This window comes from Crassostrea angulata, chromosome 2 (assembly GCF_025612915.1).
Source record: "Crassostrea angulata isolate pt1a10 chromosome 2, ASM2561291v2, whole genome shotgun sequence".
Lineage (NCBI taxonomy): Eukaryota > Metazoa > Mollusca > Bivalvia > Ostreida > Ostreidae > Magallana > Magallana angulata.
The window spans coordinates 40,135,713-40,147,358 of NC_069112.1; the positions used below are offsets into that span (position 1 = coordinate 40,135,713).

Below are 11,646 nucleotides of genomic sequence, written 5' to 3' on the forward strand. Positions count from 1 at the left end.
CGAACCATAAAACCAGGAAAGCTGAAACTTGTGTGGAAGCATTCTTAGGTAGTGTAGATTCAAAGTTGTGAAAATCATGACCCTCAGGGGTAGGATGGGGCCACAATGGGTGGTCGAAGGTTAACATTTCAATATAAAGATTAAATCTTAAAAAAATCTTCTCAGAAACTAATCAGCCGGAAAAACTGAACTTTGAGTGGAAGCATCCTCAAGTAGTGTAGATTCAAAGTTGAGAAAATCATGACCCCCGGGGTTAGGGTGGGGCCGTAATGGGGGGTAAAAGTTTAACATACGAATATATGGAGTAAATCTTTAAAAACCTTCTTCTCAGAAACTAATCAGCCAGGAAAGCTCAAACTTTTGTTAATTCAAAATTGTGAAAATCATGACCCCTAGGGGTTGGGTTGGGCCACATTTGGGATAGGGGTGTTATAGTTTAACATAGGGGCATATGGAAAGATATTTTAAAATCTTCTCAAAAACTAATCAGCCAGGAAAGCTAAAACTTGTGTGGAAGCATCCTCAGGTTGTGTAGATTCAAAGTTTTAAAAATAATGACACCCTGCGAGTAGGGTTGGGCCACAATGGATGGAGAGGGGGTTAAAGTTTTACATAGGAATATGTAGAGTAAATCTTTAAATATATTTTTTCAGAAACTAATCAGCCAGATGATTCTTTATAAATGTCAATACTTTGGCCCTAGGACAATTCTTTGGCCTCACAAGAAGGTTCAGAGTTTGATATAGATTATATTCCTTATATAAGCAATTAATTGTTAAGGATATTTTTGAGAACTGCAATACTCAACAAATGATATGACTATTCCTGTTAGAAAAGGAACTAATGATTATAAACATAAGAATATCCAGGGGGAAAATGGATTTTATTTATACAGGATCTACATGTTTTATTGTACATTGTTCAGATAGTTTGTATTATGACTCCATTAAGCTGATTTTATCATACCTATTGTTACTCAAGTGGGCGATGTAGCCCATGGGCCTCTTGTTATACCCGCACTTTAAAAAAAAAGGTCGGGTATATTGTTGTTACCCTGTTCCGTCCGTTCGTCTGTCACGTTTTACTTTCTCAAGCTGCTCTTACATCTTGGTTTCAAAAACGTCATTTTCTAGATCTTCTAGAATATGATTGGGGGTGTCGTGTTGAAGTGTGATCAGGTTCCAGAATTTTTTTTTTATTAAGGTGTGCAGTGGGCAACAAAATATGTCTGTTTTTTGGCAAAAAAGTATGGTTCTCAGAACTCCTCTTACAACTTTTGGAGTAGCTACGTAATCTCTTGGGATTTAATTGGGGCTGTCCTGTAGATGTGCAATAAGGTTTTAAAAATTTAAATTTCATCCAGGGAGTCTAATAGTAGCAGAAAATTGATGTTTATCACTTAAAAAAAAACATAGATCCAAGAGATCCTCTTATGAATTAATGGATAGACACATCATATCTTGGGATATGAAAGGAACTGTTCTATATATGTGCAGTAAGGTTTAAAAAATTTAAATCTCATCCAGGGAGTCAAAAAGTAGCAGAAAATTGACGTTTATCACTCGAAAAAAACATAGATCCTAGAACTTTTTTTACGATTTAACGGATAGAAACATAATATCTTGGGATATGATAGAAACTGTTCCATAGAAGTGCATTAGGGTTTTGAAAAATTAAATTTAACCATGAGGCCCATTACCTACATACCTTTTGATGCCCTTTAAGAATCAAGAATATATATGGATAAGGGGTGGGGATCTCAACCGTTTTCGAAATATTCGTGCACTTCCTGTTCAAGGGGGGTCATGACCACCCCCTGGGCCCATGACCAACATACCATTTAATGCCCCTTGACACAAGGAACAATTATATATGGTTTAAGGGTGGGAATTTCAACTGTTTTGAAGATATTAAGGGACCTGCTGTTCGAGGGGGTCAGGACCACCCGCAGGGCCCATGACCTACATAACAATTGATGCCTCTTGACATCAGAAACATGCATATATATGGTTAAGGGGTCATGATACAGCTTTAAGGTGGTGCAGGACACCTGCATATTGTGATGTATACATCCTATTAAGATAAACAATAAATTATAAATAGTATTTAAATATTTCCCCCCAAAATAGTGTTACCTAACATTGAAGCGCAATGGGTTAGGGCGTTTACATGTCTGAAGGAGCATTGGGGTCCAAGGTGTACTTTTCATCTTATTGCTATTGATATAAACGAATTTTAATGGGGGGGGGGTCTGGACCCCCCACTCCCACCCCTTCTCTAAATCTGTGCACACTATGATGTACATGTAGGCACACAAAAGCAAATCTAAAACCGGCAACCGCCACGGGGAGGGGGCATAATTTAATTTTAAATTTTGTTTGTAATAATTATATAGACCATTATACTTTCTATGACATGAAATGTTAAGATTATTGATTTTTGAAAAATCATGCAAACAGTTCAACCCCAAATTGCACATAAAGTGCTTCTCATGTGTATTATCATATGGGAAGGGATTGTATCCTTCAGTTATGAAAATTATAATTCTTAAATAAATTCCCGGAGCTTGCACGTGGCCTTCATGTTTAATTAAACTGGTACAAAACAGTATTATTTAAGGGCTAACACTTGGTGCGGGTATTCCTGTCTAATGACAGCATCTAGTTTTAATTTGAGTTTAACACACTGAACACATATTTTTCCTTGTTTATTGAAGTAAAACCTTTTATATGTTTTCAGTACAGACGTTTAACACGCAGAATTAGAACAATTACATACGGGTACTAATTTATAAGATTGAAGTGTTTATATCGCTGGAACTGACTTCAACATGGCCGAGGTAAGAATGCTCCTAATATTAAATAGTACTTTCATATTTTTCGAATATTACTTAATACGCTTTGAAACACACTCTTCCCGATTTAAACAAAATAACACAAGTGTAGGAGAGCAACAGGTGAGCGCACTCGTAGTATTTGTACGTGTACGTTATAAATACACATAACTGCACACATAACATATCTTGTTTACATCGAACATTCGGAATTGTTTTTCAAATGCAATTTTTAATATTATTTTGTTATTTGTCTGGATTTTCAAAAACTACGGTCAAGCTTTGAAGATTGTTCAATTAATTGTATTGTTTATTGTTCACTACAGTTAAACATAATCATTTATTTATTATTTTCAATTATACGATTACTTTTAAGGATTAAATCGTTTCTATAATTTAATGAAGCCATGACATATTCTTTAATGAATCATAAATATACATATACCGAACCACAATCCATCTGAATGAAAAATATTAGTTTATCCGCATTCAAAATCCACGCTTTTGACAACTAAAAAGAAAACATACAAACAACTAGTAGACTAATTGTTCTCGAACAATTAGAGGTCTTTCCACCTCATTGTTTTTTATTTTGAAATAAGATTGATTTAATAGAATAAACTATTTTTTCTGCGTTACTCCATTAAAAAAAGTGTCAAACGATTAAGTTTGCAATTTTTCATTGCTTGACGACCTTGACCTTTGACCTTTATGTCATTCTCATCTGACAAGGTAGACGCTTCAATACCAAGTGGTCCGATGTATCAATGATTATTGATTCAAAAGTTATTTGTGTTTTTATTGAATGTTCGAATCTTTCAGGGGCAATAACTGCTAGAAAGGGACTTTGGACCCTGTTGGTATGAATAGATTGAAGAAGCGCCTAAGTGTACTGAATACATTAGTAAAAGTTTCAAATCTCTATCTCTAACGGTTAATGAGAGTAGCGATAACAAGCATTTTGTACAATAGGGGCAATAACTCTATAATTGTTAAAAGGTAAGGGTTAAAGGGTTATATTTTTAAATGTCTTAAGATGTCCTACTACATCCATGAAAAACTTTTTCTCTACCATCCTAAAAAAAGGAGATACAAAATGTCATTAATTAAGAGATTTCCAAATGACCTTGACCTTTGACCTTTATGTCATTTTGTTTGGCCAAGGTAGACGTTTCCATCCCAAGTGGTCCGAAGTCTCTATGATAAGTAATAAAAAAGTTGGAAGTGATTTTATAGAAATGTAAATACTTTCAGGGGCAATAACTACTAGAAGGGGGGCTCAGATCCTTTCGTTATGAATATATTGAAGAACCCTCTAAGTGTACTGAAGACATTGGTAAAAGTTCCAAGTTTCTATCTCTTATGGTTTCAGAGGAGTAGCGATAACAATCACTTCGTACACAAAGGGCAAGAACTTTGTAAGTTCTGGGAGTGGTCAACCAAAGGGTCATTTGGTACCATAACTTTTAATGGCCAGTCACATAAAGAAAAAATTGCTTCAAAATCTCTTGAAACAAAAAAGCTGTCCCTGGAAAAAAAGAGAAGAAAAATAATAATAATAATAAAAAACATAAGAAAAACAAAAGGTCTTTCACCTGAAAGGTGGAAAGACCTAATGATAATATTTAAAAGAGTACTGGCTGGTACTCAGCAAGATAATGTTAATGTGTGTAAAGGTGTTTCGTCATTCCGAAAACCGAAAAAGTAATGTTATGTCTGTAATCTTTCTAATTATTCACTGAAGACGGTGAAGCATGAATAGTGTTTTGACTTTGTAGCGTAACAATAAAATTTGACAACTAATATGGCATTAGTCAGAAAAAATTGCGTATATATGTATTAATTTCAGCTTTGAATCGTTTGATAATGCAAACTCATCCGTTCGTGCTGTGTAACGAAATGACACTGACACGAGAGAAAGAGAGGCATACAATTACCACTTTAAATATCGTGGGAAGGCACCTTTAATCAAGGTCTAAAACAGCGATGTGAACTTAAGAAATTACGAGTGTAGCAGGTCTATTTTAGGTTGTACTTCTACAAAACTTCTAATATATAACAGTTACCTGCATAATCTTATTTAAAAAAAAACCAACTTTGTGAGGCTATCTTTTTTCAAAATGATTTTGCGTAAATTGTAATTAGTTTAAGGTTATTTTTTTATTGCTATTATTTTGTCTCCTATTCCGGTTAATTGTGATTGTAAAACTATTCTATGGCGTAAATTTGCATGTACCTGTATCCAGACTTGTCAAATGAAGTAAGTAGTGTATAAATTTAAAGCATAATTCATTTAAAATGGATTTAAATTGGGGTTTTTTTTAGGTTAAGTTGGAGAGCTGTGGGTCCGCAGATAAAAGCTACTTTCGTTCCGCTACAGACACAATATATTGGCGTTATAGATTGTTGCCTGGCGTCAGGCATATCTAAGGTTTGGAAGTTGCATTTTCCGAAAAAGTGCAGATTTTTTCATAAAAAAACTGATGAAAACGTAGTTAGGATATAATAAGCAACAGTTAGCAAGAGTTTTCAAGTAAAATGGTTGTTCACCATGCACGTGTGTACATGGGGTAATCCTGATTTAAAAATACATTGCCATATTTTAACGGCGGATGTAGGGGTGTCAACGGAGCATTTGTCAAGTTGTTAGTTACACATTTCATATTACGGTACATGTACATTGCAAGTAATAAATGATGTTGGATTATCATCACCATTTTGAATTCAAACAAATAATAATGTAATCAGGTATTTATGTAGTTTGAATATTTACTGCAGGGACATTCGCCAAAGCGGGCTGTGACCCTATTTTCGAGCGATTGGGCGATTTGATTCATCTTGAAAAAGGTGAAACCCACGTGTCGTGCTACAATTGCAACTCAGTGTGTATTTATGTTAATTCGATACATTTCGTCTGAAACAATCGATCCAAAGTATGATATATGTAGTTGTTACAAAACAAATGTAAAAAAAAAAATCCGTTGATCCCCTCCAAATGGATCTGAGATCATAGCTGCTGCGTGAATCGTAAAGCAGGGCTTCACGTCATAATGTGTCTCATCCATAAATTTGCTCGCCGAATAGTTGACTAGTTCAAATTGGGATCATAAGAATACTCCAGAGCACACCGTGCAAGTGCACATATCACAGGCACGCAGTATCGGGGATGGGTGGGCTACCTCTCCCACTTCTTTCGCAGCAGACATTGTATGTCAACCAGACGCTACAGAAGTGTAAACTTGATTTGTAGTTTGACATTTTGAAGCTGTTCAGCAATATTCATATTATTCCTCAAACGCATAAAGAAAAAAGGTCTTGAAAACTGAAGTGGGACAAACAGACGGACGGACAAACGGACGGACGCAGAGGAAAGCTAATAGTTCCCTCCTGTGAAAACCGGTAGGGGACTAATAATGACATCTAAAAAAAAACTTATTGTTTATTAATTATTGGTAGAACAAATGCATCTGCAGTTCTCCCTACTGTATAGTTGTAATTTTCCCAGAGTACGACTTCTATATGATACGACGACTTCTCCAGCATCCGCCAGTAGATTGCGATATTTAAGAAACTCGAAAAGGAAAGTGAAAGTAGGTTTAGAAATCTGGCGACAAAAAAGCTGCAGCTATGCTTAGCGCTTTAAAAATGGAGATGTCATGGGTGCCCGCTATCATCCACTTTTGTCGGAGCATGTAATATATGACACTGAAAATACGGAATTTTAATTGAATTGAACTGCAGTTAAAATAACTACCCAAACCCCACCCCTTTATCTCAAAAATTATTCAAGGTGTCCAAGTAGCGTAGTGGACAACGCACTCGCTTGTCATCGCTGCGACCCGGGTTCGATACCCGTGAACGACAGTGGTTGTATGTGATAGGGTATGGCGGTCGCCCGCTTGGACACGTGGGTTCTCTCCGGGTACTCCGGCTTCTTCTCACACCAATGACCCCCTCGCGCTAACATCCGTGCCAACGAGAGATATTAATATAAGTTGTATATCTTGCTTATCAATCGTTGTAAAATAAATAAAGTTCCGTTTTTTTTGTTTTTTTTTCAAGAATTATTGTTTTTCTTCTTTAAAACAATTTTTAATCAAATACAATTTCAATTACTCACTTCATCACAATCTTAAAAATGAACATGCATAGAAAAGCATAGTAATGCAAAGCAATGCCATGTAATACCAGCACTAGATTTTGGAAAGTAATTCATTGCATTACCATTACTCGTAATGCTATATACACATTATTAGCATTACTTTGAAAACATGTAATGCATTACCATAACATTTATGTCAATTCTTCCCATCATACTATCAAATTTACGGCTAAATTTTTTTTTCTCATTCAACAATACGTTTCTCGACACTACTTCAACTTTAGTCGATGGAAAACTCGATTTCAATTTCCATACTAAACCCACAGATTCCTACCTTAGTTTAAAGTGGTCTAGCTGCTACCCACCCCATACGTTTAGAGACATAACAAAAGGTCTAGCCACCAGAGTCAGAGGTATTTGTTCCACTCAAGTCCTAAAATTCCACTTATGTGCCATATATTCCATATATTTTGCAGACTCGCTCAAACAAAATACCACAAAGACTCGTTGATACGAAATTATAAGTTATTCATATCTCATCAAGGATGTGCGGATATTTACCTTGGGTTGTTTGCATACTATCTGAGGTTAATGGTCTAAGGGCGTATAGAATACATGTACAACTCGGGTCAACCCGGGGCACTGGTCCAATATATCCTTTTATGAAACACATGGTGTAAAAAAAACCACTAGTTTACATAAATCACTAGCACGTCTATATTCCGCCTTAAATCGGTTGTAATCTTTTCCTTGTTTGAATTTTAATTGTTTAACGTGCTTGATACCCACTGTTCTACTTACATGTATCAATGTGGAGTTTTTAAACTAATTTTACCCCTTTTTTTGTCATAATAATAACACAGAACAAACATGTCGGTATGTTGTAGATGGCATCAGAAGAACCGGAATTGGTCACGAGTATAGAAGAATGTGAAAGAATTGCTTCACTTTTGAAAGATGAGGCAATACTAGCTTTAGATTGTCAAGGTGTTTATCGCGGGTCCCACCTTAGATTGACCCTTTTACAGATCGGGACGTCCAAAGGAAAAGTTTATTTGTTTGATGTACAAAAAAATAAAATTCTTCTTTTAAATGATGGACTCAGGCATTTGTTAGAATCAAAGGACATTGAGAAGGTGTGCAATGTTTTATGATTGTGTGATTTAAAAATGATAGATAATAAAATAAAAAGAATATCTTGCTTCCATATTGATAAATTGTAATGCACTGAAATTGGTTTTATAGGTCATGTTTAAATGTTCAAAGGATAGTGGTGCGCTGTATCACAATTTTCAAATTACTCTGCAGAATGTCTTTGACATACAGGTACTACATGATTAAAGTAACTTTGTATGTAATAATAAACCTATTAAGATATTTAAATGTCAAACTTTTGTATATTCAAATGGCTTTAACGCAATGCAAACTATTGAACCCGTTGCTTTTTATGAAATATTAGCTGATTTACGTCTACATAATCGTGTCTTATTTTAATCTAAAACTGTTTCTTACGAGTAGGATGCACATATTATACTAGAAGAACAGACAGGTCGAAAACTCTTCCCATCATTAAACCTACGCAATGTTTGTCGAGTTTATTCACCCATTGACAAGGTGTCTCAACACGAAGAAGATAGCATGGTGTGGTTTTTTTTTTTAACATTTTTTTTTTAATTTGAGAAATGCATTAAAAACTGATAATAATAAACTTTTAAGATTTTGTTTATTATAGAAGTTTCTGTAAATGATATTTCTAATGATTCCGATAGAAAGCGTTTATTAAAGCAATAATAAAGTTATTTTTCTGTAGAAAAAATGTGCTGTTGAAAGTAGTGACTATTGGGAAACATTAACTGCAGAAAAGATGTCCGTTGCAGCTGGCCACGTTAAAGCTCTGATTCCAGAAGTCTACAAAGAACAAAAAGGGTAAATTTGTTTTCATATAAATCTATATGCGTGGAATGTATGATAATTATATTGTAAATTTTATGTTATTGTTTAAACAATTCGTTTTAGACGTATTGAAAACTTTGGATTAAACCAAAAGTTTAAAGAAAGAGTTCTTGAGTCCGTGAAGCTGCATATTGATAGAACCGTCTACACACAGAGAAAAGATCGAATCAATGGACACGTAATGGAGATACTAAAATCACTTGAAAACGAATGCACTACAGACACAAAATTGCAGGACTTTGAAAAAGACAGTGAGGAACGGCTAGCCTTGCAAATTGTTGATGTTGAGATTGCTCAAAAAATGTCCGAAATCATTCAGCAGTTGAAGAAGGAATACATTGATTCTAATTTAGATGAAATTCTTGAAGAAGTCGAATCAGATGAAGCTGAATTACTTGTTACCTCAAGTAAACTTAGATTTCTTAACAAAACTAGAGGCCACCCTGATAAATCATTTGCAAGAAAAGCAGGGCGTATAAGAGAAAAAATACAAAATATTGTTCTTTCAAGCATAGAGAGAAAATACGACGTAGGTACAGATGTCAGCTTGTTATCAACATGTGAACAGGAAATATTAAGAGATTTGCCGATATGGAGTGACGATGACACCAACTTTCCCAAAGTTATTAAAGGTCTGTTTTGGCGTCTATTAGATAATGATTTGGCCAGAAAAAGTGGCGCACTTCATAAGCATAAGGGAAATTACAGACTGAACAAACATTTTTATGATCGAATGCAAAAGTTCGCCCGTGGTCCTTCATCAGTCCCGATACCAACGCATGTGCGCGAAAAGGTTAAAAAATTCTTAGACGACATTCGTTTATACAAAATAGACACAAACTTTTAATCACGCGATGGAAGTACTCAATAAAACCAGCACTCGGTCATAAATCAAGTACGATTTGTCAGTTGCACTGGCTTGTTGTTTGAAGAAGAAACTGAGAGTATATAATTCCGAACGGCTGGAAATAAGGTGTTTTAACTTTTTTGTGTGTTTATAACTTCAATATTTTTATGGTGCATGTTTTTTTATAGATTTATTCCCAAACTTTTCAATTTATCAATTATTTGATATAGTACTCGCATTTTACATAAGATACACATCCTATTCTTGGGAATATTGACGACTGAGGAATGATTAAAATATCTAAATAACTTGTTTCCCTTTTTCTTTTCATGTATATTTAACTTCGATGTACTAATTAATGTTTTATGATTTTTTTTCGAAATGTATATCGATGCTTATCTATGCAATAAAAGTGTAACAACTATGTATCGTTAACATTTATTTGGAAATTTGACACATAAAACACTTCAAATATAATGATATATAAGGGATATGTATTCATCTGAATTTTTGGGTAGAATGTACTGTATGTGAATTCAATTACGTAAAATAAAAACATCAATTCTATTTTCAATAAATAGAAGAATTACCTTTTTAAAACAAATATTTAAACTCAGAACAATAAATAATTTATCGTAAGAATTGCCTTGACGCTAGTCACTTCAAAATATTATACTACCAGTGTATGAAATACAGTACCGATCAGACCCAACCTAACACCAGATTAATCCCCAACTAAACCCGGGATTTACTTTTGGGGTTTACTTTGGGTTTACTTTTTGAAAATTTTGGTCCACTCGGGGTTTACCTTGGGTTTACTTTGGGTTTACTTGGAAATTGCTTTTGAGGTCAACTGTTCGCACTGAAGTGTGAAGCAGATTCGTCTTTTATCTGACAATCCTACTGCCTGTAATTCCTGCCCCTTGTATATTCCGAATACACAGTTAGAGTCTGTTTTCAGGGGTATACTTGTGACTGGGTTTACTCTCTGTGTCCACTCTGGGTTTACTAGGGGTTTACTCTGGGTCTATTCTAATAAACCCGGAGTAAACCCAGGGTTTAGTTGGGGTTTACTTTCTGTTAGGTTGGGTCTGATCGGTACTGTACCTCTGGTGACATTCGTTAATTAATAACTTCTGATATTTGCTAATACAATCCTTCCTAACTCTTTAAAGGCTAATCTGATTATCCACATAACGGACCTCCGTACGTCTATTTATACATTCACTTACAATAGCAATACATATTTATATATGAACAATAATAAATAAATAATACAAGCCTTAGGTCCTCTTGATCTACTTTAGGCTCATCTCAAACTTAGGAATCACCAAGTCCAACTTTTGGTTACCAAGCAGTTTATTAGCAAGCGTGATCGTATAGTCAAAATTACAACACCAATAAAAAGCAACCCAAATCAAAGATATAAATCAAAATTTTTTATTTCACATCCCAAAAAAAAAATCCTAAATAAAGTTCAAAGCTCAAAAAATCAAAAATCACAATTTAAAATCAAGTAGAATTCTAAAGAAAATTCTCTAAATCTAAAAATTGAAAATCTGCTTTAACATTATTTTACAGAGGATTATATTATATTTTATTTATGATTGATATTGTATTAATATGTATATAATAGACCCAGTACAGCCAGACTCCTACTAGCACTAGCTAGTGGGTTAACCCTTTTAGCTGAGTCGGTACATCGTTGGTATTTTAACTGAACGGTCTCGAGTTCGAGCGTAGCTTTGGACTACCTCCTCTTCTATTACAGTATAAAGTCGAAATTGGGCTTGGAATTATAAAAGAAACTAATGGGATTTCCCGGTTAAAGTTGAACAGACGTAATTAATGTTTGATACAGTTTCCCACCAAATATACTTTACAATGAGACTAAAGGTAAATAAACATATA

General features: G+C 34.6%; 2 protein-coding genes across 2 annotated transcripts; both read left to right on the forward strand.

Moving 5' to 3' along the window:
* The first annotated feature begins 2,780 nt into the window (after nt 1–2,780).
* LOC128174328 (uncharacterized) lies at nt 2,781–8,679 on the forward strand. The gene is made up of 5 exons (XM_052839901.1): nt 2,781–2,839; nt 7,823–8,071; nt 8,181–8,261; nt 8,454–8,576; nt 8,668–8,679. The coding sequence occupies exons 1-5, from the start codon at nt 2,831–2,833 to the stop codon at nt 8,677–8,679; spliced, it is 474 nt and encodes a 157-aa protein (XP_052695861.1). The 5' UTR covers nt 2,781–2,830.
* A 109-nt stretch (nt 8,680–8,788) lies between these two features.
* Nucleotides 8,789–10,159, forward strand: LOC128171716 (uncharacterized). Its single transcript, XM_052837480.1, has 2 exons — nt 8,789–8,861; nt 8,952–10,159. The coding sequence occupies exons 1-2, from the start codon at nt 8,800–8,802 to the stop codon at nt 9,733–9,735; spliced, it is 846 nt and encodes a 281-aa protein (XP_052693440.1). The 5' UTR covers nt 8,789–8,799; the 3' UTR covers nt 9,736–10,159.
* Nucleotides 10,160–11,646: the final 1,487 nt, after the last annotated feature.